The sequence below is a fragment of the Scophthalmus maximus genome, chromosome 20 (genome assembly GCF_022379125.1).
Source record: "Scophthalmus maximus strain ysfricsl-2021 chromosome 20, ASM2237912v1, whole genome shotgun sequence".
Lineage (NCBI taxonomy): Eukaryota > Metazoa > Chordata > Actinopteri > Pleuronectiformes > Scophthalmidae > Scophthalmus > Scophthalmus maximus.
The window spans coordinates 9,007,501-9,027,523 of NC_061534.1; the positions used below are offsets into that span (position 1 = coordinate 9,007,501).

Here is a 20,023-nt window from a genome sequence, read left to right on the forward strand (position 1 = left end):
GAGCTGCTTCTTAGCGGCTCGTCTGATTTTTTTGGTGCTTCAGCCTTTGTTACGATGTGCCACAGCTGAAGCTGCTCAATGCAAGACACTGCGGCGTTGAAATTAGTTGCATGTGAGTCACTGAACGTGTGACAGAAGAGGATGATGTACAAAGAGAAAGAAAGAAAAAACTCCGTCGAAACACTCAACACTGTGTTGTCTGATCTTCTTCTTCAATGTAACTGACAGTAAAAACAAAAAAGACAGAAGAGGGAAAGAGAAAATGATTCAACTGAACTGATCATGTTTCAGTGCTTTTCAATATCTCACTACGCCGTCCCATCGTGAGAAGAGAAAGACAGTGAGACAGGCCGAGAGAGAGAGGGAGAATGAGACAGCGTGACGGACAGAGGGAGGGGAAGGAGGCAGAATCTTGCTGTGACAGCCTTTTCACCCCTTATGAATGACGTTTTTTCTTCCCCCTCAGCATTCTCTGGGACTTCAAAGCGTCAATCTCAGCAGAGCGACTTGGCCCCGCCATTGTGTGAATCTTGAATATTCATCAGGGTCTTTCTTCTCCTGGAGGGCTGGGACTCTCAGCTGGGGATCTGCGCAGATCTCACGATATATTGCTGTTACATATATATATATATATATATATATATAACAGTGGTGGATATTAGATAGTGTCTGATGTCTGATGATGTATGGAGACATACTCTCCAGTAAGTAGTATTCATGCTTTACTGTTGATTGGCCTCCTCCTTACTACTTTTCCTTTGTGTTGCAAGAATGAAACAGATAATCACTACGTAATGATTAGCCCATTGTCACAAAGCAGTTTATAACTAGGGGCAGCACAGAGGGGAGTGTTTTGCATATTGCCTAAACTCACAGACAAATAATTGACTTAATTGATTTAGTCAATGGGACATTTGAGTGATTTCAATTTTTTCATCGATTGGCAGTGTTTCTTCTCTAAATGTAAAATATTGGGGTTTTGCATCTGAAGGTGTCCTATCAAGTAGTCAAATATAAGTTTGCGGTGATTGTTCTGCTCCAAAATCTAGTATGAAATAGTTTCTTATGTCTCAATGAAGACAGAAAGCGTATCTGTGTTTCGCTGGACGATGAAGATGGGGGTATCTTGCACCCCAATCGGACCCTTTGGGCCGGACAGCTGTGTTGCCACGGTAATCAACTGCGTTCCAGTATTCAATGACAGCAGTTTTAACACTGATCTGCTGAAAATCCACCCTAATTTCACAGAGCTGAGGGTCAGCCTGGCCCTGGCTGGGACATCGCTCATGATACGCATTCCGTCCCTGCCCGCGGTAATTTCCTCATCTGTGTTCCGCCATGGCTTTTTGTTTCACAGGTTAGCGTGGATTTTCCACAGTCGTCCGTCCCATTCCTCTTGCTGCGTGATGAAAGGTGTGTTTACTCCTTTTAAAGTCCTTTTCTGAAATTAAAAACGTGGCTCGTTGTCACGGTGCGTTGTGCCACGGTTGCTCGCATTAATGCGAGGTCTCAATTTCATAAGGAAAATGTTTTCCTTATGAAATGGAGACAGATTATTACAAACAATCATGCTGTATTAATTGATCGCTGACTGCTGGAAGGTAGAATGTGAGGGGCGCAGATTCTGCAAAACACATTGCAGAATAATCTCGCAGCTAAGCACCGCGAATGAAAATGAAAATGAACTCTACATATTGTACCAACATACAGTTCAATAATGTTTGCCTTGTCTGCAGGGCACAGCTCCGCAGAGGAGGGTCCGCACACAACATTTGAAATTCCAACTCAGGACAGGAGTTCCTATGATTTGTGAATACGGCACTACAAATTTCCCACAGTTATGCAGTCTCTGCCCTGAAAGGAGCATTTGACAGCTATGTACCTGGATTTTTATTCTAAGGTCAGTAAAGCTGAGTAATTTTTAGACCGTGTGCTTATCTGCAGCAAGTATAGGGCTCTTTAGGATTTTGCTGGAACAAACTTGAGAGCTTGAGCAGTAGGTCAAGTATTGCCAAGACAGGAATCTTAGAAAACATGTCAAAGTGTAAATAATCAGAAGGTATGTTTCTGATTATTTTTCTGATTAGTTTCTCCCGGGGCACGGATAGAAAAGAATGTCAATCTTCTGCAGAACTCTTGTTTTTGCTTTCGTTGGTTTTGTTTTTTGTCTCATAGAGTGAAAACGCTAGCGCAGACGCGTCCGTTTCAGTTTGAAAATGCCATTTTAAAACAGTGATGTAGCAGTATGGATGAAGCCTCGGGTTGAGGGCCTTTCAGGAGTCAATAAAAAAAACCCAGACAGGATACAGACAAACATTACACGTTATTATTGGTCAAGCTTCAAATCAAGTTAACCCAAATGACATTATCAGGTTTTAAGTATTACGCTGTATGGCGAGTGGACTAAAAACTGGGCGGAGTGCCCCTTTAATGCAGCTCTGACGTCCTTTTCCCCATTTTGACCCGTCACAGTAGTTAAAAGCTCAGGGGTAAACAATGAGGTTTATTACTGGGACTGGCACCATCGTCAACACCTGGGGACGAGCCAAAATGTCCGCTGCGTAAAAAGTGTAAAGGGCTTTTTCCTCGTTCAACTCGCAACAAACATCGCAGTGATCGAGGCGCCGACAGAAAGATCTCGGCGGCGGTGTTATTAATCATCCTGCTGGTGTGCGCGATGATGGATGGGCTCTGCCCTTTAAGTCCAAACCGAGGAGAGAGGGAGGGGAAATAAAGGAGCCGAGGGAAGGGAAGAGTTAACTTCAACTGAAAGCAAAGTCTTCCAACCAGTCTGCCCCACTTTCAACCTCCTTTATGCGGCGGAGTGACCCCCACCTACGGAGCCGCTCGCTCGCCCGGACCCCCCATCCCCGTGGGCTGAGCGGGCTGTCCGAGAGAATACGGGGGGCGGGGGGGGGGGGGGGGGGGGGCTCCACGCTGGGCGTTTGATGGAGCGCAGAAGGGTGTGTGAGGTGCACTGACCCGTTCACGCTGCTCCCCATGCACTCGTGCTCCAGAGCGGGCCGACTCATTGCATGTAATGCACGGCACTGCGCAAACCAGGAGGGACAGCTATAGGGCTAGTGGAGCGCTGTAGGGGAGAAGTGGCTTCTGGGAGCTGCTGTTCCCACCCAGCCAGATCTTTTTCTAGAGGGGACAGGTGTTGGGGTGGAGATGCCCATTTGGCCTGTCCATGTTCTTTGCCCTCCTCCATCGCTGCTTCAGCACCGCAGGGACTTTATCTCTCTCTTGCAAGGATCTCACGTGTGCAAATTTAGGAAAATTCGACCATCTCCGAGATGTTTGTGGTTTGTGTAGGTGCTGCGGTAGACTTGATGTAATCTGTCTAATAGCTCGGTTAATCCTCTTAACTTGTAACCCATATAAATCTTTCACCGTTGGAATGTGCCCCTATTGTTATCCCCCCCACCCCTCCCGTGGTATTGCATGTTTTCATGTGTGTCTATGGGTTGGATTAGTGTGAAGTTGTAAAGTTGTGGTGGTGCCGGGAGGTGTGAGCTCTAATCACCTCTAATCACCTGACGTGTGACGGCCTGATCCCTGTTGTGTTTACACCCCTTTCACACACTCACATGAGGAACGGAATGAGATTCCGCCTCGTGTCTGAATCTAAATGCCAGGTTCTTGGTTTCAGATTAATGCCCATGAGGATTTGCCATTCACACAACACCTGTGTTCTGCAGCTGTAGTTCCACTCACGAGACTTCAAGACTTTGTCTGTGCTCGATGTGGATTTTCTTGCGGACTCTGGGACACATGATGGGAGCGTGTCCTTTTGCCTTTTGTTAGTTTAAGGGAACGTTGTTTCAGTCTTACTTTCATCCCTTCGGTAGATGCAAGTATGAAGATCTCATGCCTTTAAATGTGGAGTTATTACTTTTTTTCCCACAGTTTTGTGCTGTATATTATTATGGATAGTGATTAGGCTCCCTTAAAATCCTTTTAGTAGTAAATAAAATACTAATGTTCAGGGGGTAATGTCTGGCATAACAGTAACTGGGAAAACTGAATGCAAAAACCTATTTTCGGAATTCATTTTTAGGCATCATGCTATTGAGAGTAACCTAATTTATGTCTGGCGTAAAACACCACAGCAAGTATCACGTCCTTTCCAGTGCACTGCTTTTCACACCAAAGCTGAGCCGTGTTGGGACAAACGAAACAAAGTGTTGCTGAGCCAGGACGGATGACATGCATTGACTCGCCGACAGCACGCGACGTGTTCTGTGTTTTGTTTGGGGACTTTGTCGAGGGTTGAGGTACCAGGCGGTTTTATTAAAGAATATGTCCTCTGTAAGATTATTCTCTTTAGATCTGTTTGTGGTGTGTGTCCGTGTCCCTCTTGGCACGCTGTGTGTGTGTGTGTGTGTGTGTGTGTGTGTGTGTGTGTGAGCCCGTGGCAACAGTTCATAATGCTTTCACACCTCATTCAACTCCCCTATACTCACACCCATGGCCCCGGTTCACCCCCTTGTGCGGACCTTCGATTCTGCCCTCCGTTCTGTGTTCGAGTGATGTGAGAATCTATGTGTGTGTGTGTGTGTGTGTGTGTGTGTGTGTGTGAGAGAGAGGCTGTGTGTGTGTGTGTGTGTGTGTGGGTTCAGATATACTCAGCTGCTCCTCCGTAGTGAACCGCTCATAGAAGGGGCTGGACAAATAACACACTGAGAGAGCAACTAAGTAACACCCTCATCCCCCCTCTCTCTTCTCCCCCTTCTCCTCTCTCTCCATGTCTGTCTCTCCCAGGCTGTCAGTGTGGAGTAGTGCTGGAGGCTGCGGGGCGGCTGTGCGCTGTGTGAAGTTCCTGAGAGCGCAGAGAGAGGCAGAGTGGCAGTCACTCGCAGGGACACACTTGTACAGGAGGAGAGGACTGGCGCTCTCTCACCAAAAAGGATTTCTAAGATTAAAAAAACCCCCGCAGCCCCTGCACGGTTGTGTTCGTTGTGGCTGCACCTCAGGGATTTGAAGGAGGCGGGCTGGTGCTGGCGTGATGTCGGTGCTGTGGTCGCCTCAGGAGTGGGCCTGGCAGGCGGTTCTCCTGGTGACTGGACTGGCGTCACTGAGCCGCGGGTCTGATGGTGAGTACTGGTGCCGGACGCCGGCCCTCAGTGCCGTGTGCTTTGATGCTTCCGCTGTCCCACTGGCTTCATGCTTCAAGTCACTGCGAGACTGAGGCCTCCTTGTGATTGTTTTTTAGTTTGTCCATATTGGCTAAACTGCATGCAGCAAATTGTAAACATTCATTTGTTTGTTTGCTTTTTAAATTTGTGCATTTTGTTTCTTAAATATATCTCATATTTATGCTTTTAGTTTGGAGACTGAATGATGCATCTTATCTTTCCTGAGGGTCAGATGCAGGTTTTATGCGTTTTATTGTCAGTATTATGAGGGGGGTTGGTGGATCGTGCTTGCTGTGAGGTTATCCGTCTATTTTTTGCCCCGTGGTATTTATGATGAGCAAAAGCTATTATCATCTCCGCAGGGGCCACCATGAGAACGGGTGTGCATGTATCTGCCCCATCCTCTCCCTTCCCACCCACCCACCCCCCCGCCAGCCCCCAACCCCTCTGTTCATGTTTTGAATTGTTTGAAGATGGACAGCCAGTTGTCTTTTACGATGAATGCCACCAGTGTCACGGTGCCCCGTCAGGTTGTGACAGGCGGGGCACCGGCCTCCCGCAGATGACACTTGTGCATTTGGTCTGTTTCTGATCAGAAAACATTCAGAGTGATGGTTGGTAAAGAGAAGTATTAGTAAAACCTTGGTTTGGCTCTACACATTTTAAAATACTTGCAATTTCTTTGCTTTTGTGATCTCAAAATTTCACAGCGTGGCTTTTTGTTAGAACTGAAATGGTTAGTCGATTCATTGATTAGAGTAGCTGATCCAGAGAAAATATATCTTTAGCCATTGTAAAAAAATAGTAATACTACTTTACGATTTCAAGCTGTAAAACCAGCATCTGGGTGAACACACACACACACACACACACACACACACACACACACAGTAACTGTGTGGTGTGTTTATAAATATTGCCATCAAAAGATGGTCTGGAAAATTTCAGCATATGACTCCATTTCCATTCGACGATTAATTGTGTGTCGGTTCTTCATTTAGTGACCTATATTCATGCTCTCCTAGTCTCCTCTTGGTATTATTTTGTTAGAATGAACTCCTAGGGAATGATCATGAATGTTTGCAGTGCGCTTCTGATGTCGATTTGTCAAACCGTTTGTGATTTTTATCCCTCACTCTGTAAAAATGTGAAAACTTCTCATCTCAATTCAACATCAGACTGAACAAAAAGAGGATGTGATCACGACAAAGCCACTGAACATAATCGACTCCACACTGATTCACGACCTGATTTTTGATTGTAATCCCGCTACAAAGAAATTCTTCACTGAAATTGTGTCAAAACTAAAGACCAGCTGTAAAATCCCCTCCGGTCGGCGCGGTTCAGAGCGAGCTGTGACTCTCACAGTCGGTCATGAAATACCTCAGCTGCCGATGAATGTTTCTTCTGAGAATTTCCTTTACACTTGTCTGCGCAGACTTGAGCGAGGTGTTTAATTTCTCATCCAATATTAGTCCAGCGGGGTTTGAGGGGTCAGGTACGAGGGACACGGGACGATGGATTGAGACTCAGGCAGAATCGTCTCTGAAGAGCTGCACAGATTTTCATTCTTCCGACGGCCTGACCGCGAACCGACGAGAGGCTCCTGTCACTGCAGACTGATAAATAAGGCGGTGAAATGAAGCTGTGAGCCGTCTTGGGAAGCTTTCATACTGAAGCTCTTTACGCTTTGTTGGACTTGCTCAGTTTCACTCGAATAACTCAGCTGCCAGTTGCTTCCCCCCCCCCCTGTGATCTGATCTTTTAAAGGTCGCCCCAAATGAGTAAAACATGTGGGAGGTTGCCCATAAATCTTAAGTGGCATGGTCAATTGGCCACCTGTTTCTATAGGCTGGTGGTTCACAGAGAATAGATTAACCCGAGCCCTGTTCTTCCGCCGGAAATACAAAGAATTCCCTGCCGCTATGACAATTATACCCAATATGACGGATCCATTTTCAAATATTTGCTTGGTTATGTCCTCCATCGATCGTTTGCTTTTGCTGCCGTGTGCGTGTAAAAACAAAACCGCAGAGTGACCCTGAAAACCCCGAAGTCTGCGCCACCACCAGTCCAGGAGGAACACTCATCTACAGCAGCTCATCCACGTCAAAAAGCACGAAACCTTCTAGATGAAGTGGAACCGTGAGACTTGAAAAAAAAGGTGACGCTCAGATCTGTGGACATACGTGTGCAGTCAACGGGACTCACTGAGGGCGCCATTTTCTGTTTTCCCAGTGTAGTGTAGTGCGTGGTGTTTTCATTCAGAGCAATCTTCAAATACCTGAAAATGTCAGTGTGTCTCCGCAGGAAGATTCAGAGGGAGTCTCAGTTTTGACCTCATCAACAATCGTTTCTTTCTCAGCACCTTCACTTGAGAGTAAAAACGAGTGTGAAGAAGTTTAAGCTATTTTGTGACGGAACAGAATAGTGTTGACGTCCTGTGAGGGTTCTTACGTTTGTACTTTAAATAAAAGGTGTGTGATTTCACTGAGGAAGGTTTTTCATGCTGAGACGGGACGGGGTCGTCATGGTTGGTTTGTGACAAACATTGTGTCCTATTTATATACAGATACAAAACATTTCCAGCTCGCAAAGGATATACAGAATGTGTTCCGCGGCACTTGCTGTGCTCCTTTCTGGAAGACTGTGTTGTGGAACGAGTGCAGCGCGGCGTCGCCGTGAGCGGTTGGTCCTCGACAGGCCCGGGCCCCTCCGGCCTTCCCGTGCACTGCTTCCTGCCAGGATGTGGACGCGTCTCCCCCCAACACAGGATTTGATCCCCAGGCAGATGTGCTGCTCCAGTGGTCAGGCACGGGAGCTCAGTCTCTGTGTGTTGCGCCTGGCCTCATGTGCGTTTGTGTAATAGACGTTCGTGCGCAACGCATGAGCACGTCCGCCTCGTGATGTCGGGACGCCTAGGGCTACTTTGTTTTGTCGGGGTCAGACGGAGAACTTGGTGTGCAAACGTGCTGTGGTTTAAAGAAATGGAGATTCAACAAGTAGCAATGGTGAAATGCGGTATAGGGGAACTTACTAAGCTTAGAATAACGACTATCCTGCTTTTGTCCAAATCTGCCCGCCGGCACCCGATGTGTTGATTAGTGAACTGGTGTGAGGTGGAGTTTGTTGTTTTTGTTTTGGAGTTTACCCATTATCTGCTGCTCACAGTACTGTACAGATTTGAGAGTGGTTTATCGATCCGCTCGTCTAACCCTTTTTTACGAGACGGTGAAAAAAACATCACAACTTTCTCTTTTCCAATTTAAAAGCCTCGAGTCAAATGCAAGTGATTCTTTAAAAGTCAAGCACCAGGTAATGCACTTCATAGAGACCTTGAGTAACCTTGTGTCAAAACAGAAGCTCTGCACGCTTTTCTTTTGGGGGGGGGGCAGAATATTATATATTGTGGGGTAAAGTGACACATTATGGTTGCTCTCTCACTGTGCCTGTAATGGAGCCCAGCATTACTCAGTGGCTTGTGGCTTGTTCCAGTAAATCCAGACCACATGGATAGACGGTGAGTGAGAGAGAGAGAGAGAGAGAGAGCGGTGAGATGCATTGACGGGCATCGTGGATAGGCACTGTTGAAAAACGGCAGCAAACTTTGACAACTGTAGATTTCAGGTTCAAAGGAGCAGGAACACATAAGATAAGATAAGATTGGATTGAGGTAGTTTGTTGGAATTAGAGGCAAACACAATCACACCGCGATCACTACAAAGCCTCGGTTTCCTTACAATGCCAACTTCGACACCTGTTGTGTGTCCATCAGTCGGTGTGCGTGAGTCTATGTGCCCAATCTGAGACAACATGTAACCGTACGGACGATTGTTCAGCTCTTCTGTAGCACAAGATTCAGCATGTGTGTTTTTTTTCTTTTTTTTTATGTGGATATAACAGAAGCACACTTTTACACAGAGAACATATCATGTTCTCCTAACGGGTATTCATTTCCCTGAGAAGTGCACATGAGTCATTAATGTGTTTTTATGTACTGTAATAACTTTAGTGGTCCGGAAAATTATCCACCATAATCACTGTTTTTATTACCCTTTCAAATTTAAGATGCATGCAAGTTTTTCTGTGACTTATCAGTACAGCAAGTAAATCACTGTACACAATGTCTTTTCCTCAGTGATAGAGGTGTGTGTGTGTGTGTGTGTGTGTGTGTGTGTGTGTGTGTGTGTGTGTGTGTGTGTGTCCATTCTTGGCATTCATAGATATATTGCAAAAGTCAGTTTGTCTGTGTGTGTGTGTGCGTCTGTCTGTGTGTGAGTGTTTTGTTGTGGATATAGCAGCTCCCTGCTGTATTCACACTCATGTGTGGAGTTTCCTCTGTGCAACCGGTCTCACAGTAGAACTAGTTTTTTTCCTTTTTCCGTGCATGGACTTGGAGAACAACATGGAGCTGCGGCCGGCAACGTCTCCCTCCATTTATATGCCGGGGCGTTGTTTTTGCTGCGGACGGTGGGAGCCTCAAAGTGACAATCTCATTCCTCCGTGGAGGCAGCCCAGGTCACGGCCGGTAAACACGGAACAGGTTGTTGGAAGCCGCGCGGCAGCGGCGGGCGGAGGCGGAGATGGAGGAGTGAGCGAGGAATGCGCTCCTCAGATGCATTCTTGCCGCCGTGCATGTACACCGTGTGCACATGTGTGAGCGGTTCGTGTGGCAGCGGCCTTTGAAGCATGCAGGGGGCTAAGAGGGATGAGGGTGGGGTGGCCGGGTGGAGAAGGATGTATGGCCCCTTTGCAGGTTGGTTGTGACCCCTTCAGGGTCAGAGTGCACTCTGGAGACACTGGGGAAGATGTCTCCTTTGAGGAGGTGATTCATCATGGCCACCTGGAGAAACTTATCTCCCTTTTCTCCCATGTCTGTCCCGTCCCGTCTGTGTGAAGGTCTCAGATTAAATGGTGCGGATTCATGGGCTCGTCTTTCTTTCTTTCTTTCTTTCTTTCTCTTTTCTCAGTTTCTAAGAAATGAAAAACTTTTCTCTCTAATGTCATTACTGGTAATGTCAGTAACTCTATCTTACATTGATTTCCAGTTATCTCCTGATGGAAAAATAAAACCCATTATTGTAACCTTATTTTTATTGATTGCCTTCGTTTCTCAAGTGAAGTACAACTTCAGTTACATGTGAAGGCGACATCGCACACATCTCTTTCTCTAGTGCACGGAACAAATTATGCTGCTGGAGACGAGCTGTGACTGAAAAATCTCTATCTTCTAAATGCTTCAAGTGTGTATGTGTGTGTGTGTGTGTGTAATATTGTGTCAGTGTGTAATATTGTGTCATATGTGTAATACACTGATTCTTGGTGTGCATTTGTCCACTTTGAGGAGCAGCCTGTGGAATGTGTGGGGGATGCAGATCAGATTTCTGGGTGACATTGAGTGTGCCCTGTAGCTGACACAGCAAGTCTGTTTGTGTGTGTGTGTGTATGAGTGTGTGTGTGTGTGTGTGTGTGTGTGTGTGTGTGTGTGTGTGTGTGTGTGTGTGTGTGTGTGTGTGTGTGTGTGTGAGTGTGAGCGTGAGAGCAATTATACATATATGTGTGTGTGACAGACAATGGACTAGTGTGATGTATTATGTTTAGCAGGCCGATATTTTATTTCATATCACCAAATCTATTAAGTTGAGACTATTTGCTCTTTCAGGTGATTTTATACCTGTTATTTTTTGTTCCTATCTGAGTTTTTATGTTAAAGAGAAAACAGCTTTCTGTTATTAGAACTTCTTGTAAGCGTAACAAAGATGGCCTCTCCCTCAAGACTCCCGCTGGCTTTACATCCTTTAACCTCTTTAAACGTCTGTTGAACACACTGTGACTCTGTATTAAACCCTCTCTTATACACCAACCATGACACACACACACACACACACACACACAGTTCTCTCTTTTAAAATGTTGCTCTATCGAAGTTTCTCTAGTTATGAGTTTAAAACCTGAGTTGGTGTGTGAAGTGTGAGACACTTTCAGTAATTCAATATATGTGTGGCACTTATTTAATGTTCATTAAGATATTAACATAGACCTGTTGGTGGTGCAACCATTATGAGCCGCCATTTTGCACACTACATTTTCTGTGCACTTTTTAATTTAGTGATGTTTTTTTGCTATTGCTGCATATGAAATTAATTCACAGGAAGACAATGGTAATCTGGAGAGGTGTCACTTAGCCTGTATACAAAGCAGTAAGTAGTCACAGTGTCTGGAAAATGAAGACAACGCGGAAGTGTCTGAAACCTGTATTCTTCTGAATGACCAGCAGAGGGCGACTCCACTGGTTCCAGAAAGAAGTCTTTTTTAATAATAAGTCTATGAGAAAATGACTGTAATTCTCACTTCATTTATAACGTCAGTAATCATTTTAGAGTAGTTTATGGTCTCAATCTCTAGTTTCAAGTCTTGTTCATTACAGCGTGATGTTCATTTTATAAATTGTGGTCTCATTTAGAGTAAATTTGGCAAAGATTTCAGTGTGACTTTGGACGGTCTTCTCCCACGAGCAGAGACGTCAGTTTTTCTGTTACACTTCTATCGGAGGTGACCTGCATCTGTCTTCTTCGCTCATTTATTGCTGTTGAGAAAGAAAAAAAGTAATAAAACAGCGCTGATATGGACAAGGGTGTATCTGAGAGAGTGACATGTTCATGTAACATTCCTGCCTTGTGTTTTTTTAGGCACACTTGCAGAGCAGATGTGATAGACAAACCAAGGCCGCTGTGAGGGAGGATGAGAACACCCCCACAAACTTCCCCTCTGACAGAAACAGTATTAGCTCAAGTCCCAAGGACACAGAGAGCCACTTAAAGAATAGGCACTGTGTTTGCACCGTACCCCACTTCGATTCATCCTTTTGATCGCATGCTGCTCTGAAGTATTGCATATGTCCCTTTTCCTATTGGTTAGCTGGCTCTTGTTTTTTTTTGCATAAGGCTTAGATCTACTTATACCCGTCTTATGAATGTGTGCATCCATAATGTTCCTTTAAGTCTTGTGTAGAGCTGATTGGGACCTTCACTGTCATGCAAACGAGCGGCTTGGTCTCACTGTTTTTTCTCTTTTAAATATGATATTGTAATAAAAGGAGCAGAGGAGGAAAGAGAGAGAGAGAGACAGAGAGAGAGTGAGAATCAGACAGACAGTGAGTGGAAGACGTCCATCTCATGTGGCACAACACCGTTCAGCTCTCTGACCACAGAGGCCTTCAGGGACGAGCTGCTGTCAGAACTAGTTTCATGTCCCACTGGTCGAAAGTGTGACCCCTCAGTTACTTGATAATTAGGATTAAAAGGTAGGAAGCACTGCAAAGCAACAATTTCTTTTTAAAGAAAAACATAACTTTACATCAAACATCCATCAAATAATCAACAATTCTTTGTCTAAACATTTGACTGATGAATTTTAAGCACTAAAAATGAAGCATAGATTATTAATATAAATTATTTAAATACAATGTATACAATAAGCAATGTAATCATTGACTAATTCAGCTTTCGACTGGTACGTGCTGGACATTTTGATTTTCAGATCAGGTGACAATATTTTCTAGAGTTTATTTTGCGAAATCAGTGATAAATATAAATAATGCTGCTAATGATATTATTATGCTCATGTGATATTTGGAATATGTACTGCACACACACACACACACACACAGATATACACACACACACACACACACACAGACACACACAGGTTTAAAAAAACCACTAAGCTCACTATGAAACTATGAAGACTGGACTGTAAATACAGACACACACACACACACCCGCACACACACACACACACACACACATACATACATACACACGCACACAGCACAAAGACTTCTTTCTGGTGAGGAGTGTTTTTCTGGTTCCAGACTTCATGCAGGTACATTGATTCCAGTCCAGGACAGCAGGGTTGCTTTCAGCACCACATTTTCACACTTCGAGTGGATCGCATTGCCATGGCAACAGTGCCAAGGCAGACAGAACTGATTCATGTATATATAATTCAAAAGACCCATTTGAAATGAGCATAAATGTTGTCCGGATCTTTTGATTTATTCCTACTTTAATTTTCCTGAGGTATGTGTACCTAAGTTTTCTTCTCTGGCCTTGCTTGAACCAGTGGAGTGTCCAGATGTTTTCGTCTGCCCTTGAGCTAAACCCAAACTCTCTCTCTCTCTCTCTCTCTCTCCCTCTCTCTCTCTCTCTCTCTCTCTCTCTCTCTCTCTCTCTCTCTCTCTCTCTCTCTCTCTCTCGCTCTCCCTCCCTCCCTCCCTCTCCCCCTCTCCCTCCACACAGGCAACATGTTGGACACCATGTTGCTGAAGAACGGACGGAAGGGGGGATCGGAGCGAAAGTCGGAGGAGAGCAGCGGCACAGCGACCGTCTCAGCTCAGAACCTGCTTTTGTGCCACTGCAACCACCACTGCCCGGAATCCTCTGTCAACAACACATGCATGTACGGTGAAGCATATAAAAAATTGGCACCATAAAAATACATCTCTGTATGAGGGTTGTTAAACCACAGCACAACCTATAATTACCTGATCAGAAAGTGCACCCATGCTCACTTTAGTTGCATCCTTTGTTGAAAGACATGGAGAGTTTTATATGTGCATACAGTACAAGCTTTTTTTTTGATATGCCACAGAAATGATTCCTGAAGGTGCATATAATAAATGATAATATATGAATATTATACAACTGTATAAATGCAGATGCTTGAGTCATTAAAATGTATATATATATATATATATATATATATATGTATATGTGACATCTTGAACATCTTGACAATAACAAACTATCAAAATTCCCAAACTTTCTGATCTGCAATTACATAAAACACAAATAATCTTTGCACTTGGAAATTAGAAATCACTGAATTTTTACGATTTTTCATCATAAATAACCAAAATGATTAATGCCTTCAAAAATAGCTTGTTATTGATTCATCCTTACAGCATTAATCAATGCATTTGAATTTACATCCTTTGGGTCCATTTCAACCTTGATTCATTGAGGTCATTCTAATCTAAATCCAATCTGTAATCTATCAGTAAAAATGTTTTAGTTCAGTTCTGAGTACTTACAGTTTTTGGAACTGGATTAAACAAATAGATTTGATACGGATTTCAAAAGGATTTAGTTTAAATAAGCAGATTCGGTTCAGGATTGGGACCCAGTGAAATGTTATTGAGCCCCGACCCCCAACAACTATAGTGACGAATCTGATGTGTGTGTGTTTTTTTTGCAGGACTGATGGTTACTGCTTCACCATGGTGGAGGAGGAGGAGGGCGGCGTGGCTGTACTCACTGCAGGTTGTTTAGGACTGGCTGGTTCTGAGTTCCAGTGTAGAGTAAGTCAGCTGTATGTGTATTTCTTACTGTGTGCGTGCGCGTGTGCGTGTGTGACTTCTTATTTCTTTCTGAATGAAAGACTAGTGTATGTGTGTCCTTCTTCATGAACCATTAAGTCTTTATGAGCTGTCCTCGACTGCCTACAACTATTTATGAGATCTGTTTATATCGGACTTGTCAGGCTCCGCTATCTTTACACACAGTGGAAAAACCTCTGGTATAACGTTCTCACTGGCCATTAATGTGGCTTTAAATAATTGTTATGCTTGTGTCCTCGTTAGTGTGTGGAAATCCATGTTGGTTTACATTTGTGTGTGTGTGTGTGTGTGTTTGATAGGACACGGGGAAAGCACGTTCTAGGAGAGCTCTCGAGTGTTGCACAGATCAGGACTACTGCAACCGAGATTTGCATCCCACTCTTCCTCCGCTCATGACGTCAGGTGAGACACACACACACACACACACACACACAGACCGACACACACATTTGTTCACACGCTGGAATCCTCCCCCACTTAAAAGCGCGAGTGGCTTTTTGCACCAGGCCCTAATTCAGGCCGTGCTGGGTGATGATGGGTAGTGACAGTTTAAACTGCTACAAACCACAGTGTGGTGCTGGAGTAAAGTGGCACATGCTGCTCCGGGGGCCAGGGGGGCGAGAGAGAAAAAGAGAGAGAGAGAGAGGGGCAGGTGAAACAGAGCCTGCAGACTTGGCTTGTTCTCTCACCCTCTAATGAAAAGGACAGCCTCTCCCCAGGGCCTGCTTGAGTTTCTTGCCTCGGTACGGATGTGAGATATCTGTCCATCTGTCCCTCTGGAACACACACACACACACACACACACACGAACAAACACATCCCAGTCTCTGTCGCACACACACTCGCCGTTATGCTTTTACACAGCTTCACATACTTCGTTATGACCTTCAAGCAAACGGCGATAAACTGATTTGTCATCTAAGGTTGGAGAGAAAATAAATAAAGGAAGATTCTGTCTTTTTCCAACTTATTTTCATAGTTTTGACTCTCATTTCTATTAAGTATGATAACGTTACGCTCGCCAAAGCAATCGCTGAGACCTGAGAACATTGCAACCTTGCCGCAGCGAAGTTTGACGTGGCGATAAACAAGCGGACAGATGATCAGACCGCTTTTAAACCAGACAATAAGTGTTTATTAATAATCCCTCATTGTACAGGAAAACTGTGCACAACTACATTAAGTAAAGTTGTGCTGACAATGTTGAAACAGAAAATCAGTCCGTAATCTGTAACGGACTTTTAAACACACACAGTCAGATTATCCTTTTACTTATTTGTTCTGCAGGGAGTTTATAGATATTTTGCTTGTCATGCTGTTCATCTCTGTCCACCAGGGCTGCTCACTGTGTGTGTGATTCTGTGCACACCATGAAGTATCTATCCCCTTTGTTCATTCGCTGTGTGTGTGTTTGTGTGTGTGTGTGTGTGTGTGTGTGTGTGTGTGTGTGTGTGTGTGTGTGTGTGTGTGTGTGTGTGTGTGTGTGTGTGTGTGTGTGTGTGTGTGTGTGTGTGTGTGTGTGTGTGTGTGTGTGTGTGTGTGTGTGTGTGTGTGTGATTGACAGGAGCACGACAGAAAGGCTAGAGCCCCGGAGCTGCTTTAGGCCTCAGGGGCTTCTGCAGCGACGTCGGTGTGACACCCGATATGTGGGATTCAGGAAGGGGATGTGATCGATCACCCGCTGGGAGAGGGGGGAGGGGGGAGCGGGGCAGGGTTAGAGGGAGGGAGGGAGAAGGGAGCTTGTCCCTGCCAATGAAAATTGGACAGATGCAGGATTTGAAAACGGTGAACAAATGACCGTCACCAATTATTCATCAGTTCTAATTTCACAGACTTTCCTTCCTGCTCAGGCCAGGATTATTGTATCATATATTTTTTTTAGCAATGATTAAATAATCGAAATGACTTTTTCCTTTCTCTTTTTAGATTATGTCGACAGCAGTATCCACTACATGGCTCTCTTCATTTCAATCACAGTCTGCACCATCATCCTTGGACTCATCCTCGTCTTTTTCTACTTCCGGTGAGACATGGGGAGAAAAGCTGCACCTTTCGAGAAATTCACACGTCCTGATGTGCTCTTAACCTTGCGTCACCTTTTTGTGCCAGATATAAGCGGCAGGAGTCACAGCCACGCTACAGTATCGACCTGGAGCAGGACGAGACCTACATCCCCCCGGGGGAGTCTCTGAAGGACCTCATAGAGCATTCCCGGAGCACCGGGTCTGGCTCTGGGTCAGGACTCCCTCTACTGGTAAGAATAGAACAGTGCACATCTGCCTCAACACACTAAAGGAACAGTGTGGCAGTGGCATCTAGTGGTGAGATTGTAGATTGCAGCCAACTGATTGCCCCTCCGCTCACCCCTTACAGTGGCCTTCAAAAGTTCTGTTTATATTGTTGTTGTTCTTTTTCTTATTATCTTAATAAAAACATAATTCTAAACATTGCGCTGCCAATAGGTCTCCCTAGATCTTTAATATCACGTAGAGCTGGGAGCTATTGTTGAAATCAGTTTTGTTCTTTGTTTATGAATATTTTCCAAGTGCATTTGATTTATGCCAAATGGAAGTTCAAATAATTTTGGATGCAAAAAAAATGTCTGCATTAGATTAGACCGTTTTTTTTAATGTTTTATCACAATTTTCTTAGAAGTTTTGCAAAACTTTGTAAGAACTATGCAAAGTTATAACACAATATGATCATTTACAGTTCTCTTAAATGTCAGTTAACAGTCTTACTTAATCATCACCTCTCATCACAATGAGAAACAGGACCAACATAACGGCTAATAACAACAAGAAAGCATACAAAGTGCAATTATGATGTTCCACTTATCTACAGGTTTTAAAGGGAAGTGGTATAATAAAACACATATGTATTAAAATAATTTGCTGCCAGGTGCAACGAACCATCGCCAAGCAAATACAAATGGTCAAGCAGATTGGAAAAGGGCGATACGGAGAGGTCTGGATGGGCAAGTGGAGAGGAGAGAGGGTGGCAGTCAAAGTCTTCTTCACCACCGAGGAAGAGAGTTGGTTCAGAGAGACGGAAATCTATCAGACCTTCCTGATGAGACATGACAACATACTCGGTAAGAGAAAAATCACAATGAAAGAAATCCTGTGCCGTTATCATCTCTGGCATTTCTCAGTCCGGTCACCCGCACTCTCCAACCCCCAGGGTTCATAGCAGCCGACATCAAAGGAACCGGCTCGTGGACTCAGCTCTACCTGATCACAGACTACCACGAGAACGGATCCTTGTACGACTACCTGAGGTCCAACACGCTGGACGTCAATTCGCTGCTGAAGCTGGCCTACTCCTCCATATCGGGTCTCTGTCACCTGCACACCGAGATCTACGGCACGCAGGGGAAACCGGCCATCGCACACAGAGACCTGAAGAGTAAAAACATCCTGGTTAAAAAGAACGGATCGTGCTGTATAGCAGACCTCGGGCTCGCCGTCAAGTTTAACAGGTACGACGTGAATACTTTTGATATATTTTAGGAGTATCCCGGACTTATGCCCAAAACTTATTTTTACCTAATTGTCTCCTCGTCTCAGTGACACTAACGAGGTGGACATCCCTCCCAACCTGCGCGTTGGTACGAAGCGCTACATGCCACCTGAAGTACTGGACGAGACTCTCAACAGGACCTACTTCCAGTCTTTTATAATGGCCGACATGTATAGTTTTGGCCTCATCGTTTGGGAGATGGTGCGACGTTGCATCTCTGGAGGTCAGGCACAAAACTTTAAAAAGTCTTATTTACGTTCAAACATGATCTGTGTACGACAATGTCTTTTTTCTAAATGATCCCACTAATCCCCACACACACGTGTTTTTCCTACAGGCATTGTGGAGGAGTATCAGCTGCCCTATCACGACCTCGTGCCCACTGATCCTTCCTATGAGGACATGCGAGAAGTCGTCTGCATTAAGAGACAAAGACCTTCATTTGCCAATCGTTGGACCAGTGATGAGGTTTTCAAAACGTTTTTTTCTGATACCGCATTAAACATGAAATGGAAGGATCCTCCTGAGTAATTGAAGATAAAAAGACATTCAAGTTGAAATCAATGCTAAATTGTTCTTACAAATGGCTTATTGCTAATAATCAGTTATTAAGGACTTATCATTACTTATAAACTGCCTATAAATGGTGGTACATATATATATTTTCAATTGCACATTAAAGTTAACAGCTTTATATATATATACTTATACTTCTGTATGTACTTGTGTCTTTAGTGTCTACGACAGATGGGAAAACTGATGTCTGAGTGCTGGGCTCACAACCCGGCGTCTCGCCTCACGGCCCTGAGGGTGAAGAAGACCCTGGCGAAGATGTTAGAGTCCCAAGACATCAAGACGTCAATGTGACAGAGAATCAAGAGGGATGCTCTCCTCATCCAGAGACTTGTCGCTGCCACTGGCACGGCGCCGCTTACTACTGGCCAAAAGAAGAAAGTGGGGGGGGAAGGAGACTGTGACTGATGGGACGAAAGGAAACCGACAGGGAACATGAGTGATGGACATAATGGCCGACCGGGAGCCAGAAGAATGAGAGGCGAACGATTTATCATGTCGGGCTGGTGGGAAATCAGACCTCCCGTTGTTTGAGTCACCTCTGCCTCAGACAAAAGTGTTCAGGTTGTGCTTTCTGTGAAAGCTGAGCGTTTGTCGGGTCCAGACTGTCCAGGCGGGCGGGCGGACGGGGACCCTGGCAGGAGAGGAGAACAAAAATCCCTCTGATGTGTTCAGCACAGAGGAGGCTCCTGCTCTGCCCTTCTTAAGCCATATAGCAGTATTCAATGTGCAGACTTTTGTACCGTCACAGCTGCCTTCGTGTCTTGTTTTGTTTTGACTCAGTCACTGCGTGCTGTGAGCCCATAGCAGACTGTGAACGGTTCAGTTCACCGTCTATTCCCTCCGCAGTGATCCGTCCAAAGAAAAGACCAATTCATGCCCAGTGACCTCTGTCAAAATTATTATTATTATTATTATTATTACAGAACAAAGCAGAGTAAAGACTAAATTGATGAGATAAATTGTTGTTTCTTGCAGAAACAGAATTCCCTATATAGTATGTCAAGGTACATTTCATTTTAATACTCAAATAAGATCTCTGGGTCAAAGCGTTGCATCTCTGATGGCTCACACTAATGGTCTTGTTCTTCCTCATCGTCTCCTCGATTCCACTCACAATTCATTTGTAAATAGTTGAGCTGGAATCTATTGCTAATTATTGGATGCTGAAATATGTTTTTGATGATCCCTGTGTACAGAATACGTCCCATCCACTCTACCACGATGGCATGTGCCTTATTTAATCTGTACATATGTGATTATCAGAGTGTATGATTGGATCTGGATAACATTCCCTAATAAAAACGACTTGTGTCTTGACGGCTTGTCAGTTAATGAAGATTTGTGTTCCTTAAGTCTCACTGTTCAAAACAAACGGCTCCCGGAG

The 20,023-nt window shown here is 44.6% G+C and overlaps 1 protein-coding gene across 3 annotated transcripts in view; it reads left to right on the forward strand.

The window, feature by feature from the left end:
* The window catches only part of bmpr1bb (bone morphogenetic protein receptor, type IBb), a 44,870-nt gene extending 24,914 nt beyond the window's left edge, over window positions 1-19,956 (forward strand). For 2 of the 3 annotated variants that reach the window (XM_035607775.2, XM_035607776.2), the window contains 11 exons: window positions 4,768-5,099; window positions 13,442-13,601; window positions 14,400-14,502; window positions 14,841-14,943; window positions 16,468-16,564; window positions 16,651-16,795; window positions 17,443-17,635; window positions 17,725-18,022; window positions 18,111-18,286; window positions 18,401-18,531; window positions 18,799-19,956. In XM_035607775.2, the coding sequence (XP_035463668.1) occupies window positions 5,012-5,099; window positions 13,442-13,601; window positions 14,400-14,502; window positions 14,841-14,943; window positions 16,468-16,564; window positions 16,651-16,795; window positions 17,443-17,635; window positions 17,725-18,022; window positions 18,111-18,286; window positions 18,401-18,531; window positions 18,799-18,930 (1,626 nt within the window). In that variant the 5' untranslated portion in view covers window positions 4,768-5,011 and the 3' untranslated portion in view covers window positions 18,931-19,956. The remainder of the gene's footprint in view (window positions 1-4,767; window positions 5,100-13,441; window positions 13,602-14,399; window positions 14,503-14,840; window positions 14,944-16,467; window positions 16,565-16,650; window positions 16,796-17,442; window positions 17,636-17,724; window positions 18,023-18,110; window positions 18,287-18,400; window positions 18,532-18,798) is intronic. The other variant, XM_035607777.2, reaches the window with a different exon arrangement.
* The last annotated feature ends 67 nt before the right edge of the window (window positions 19,957-20,023 follow it).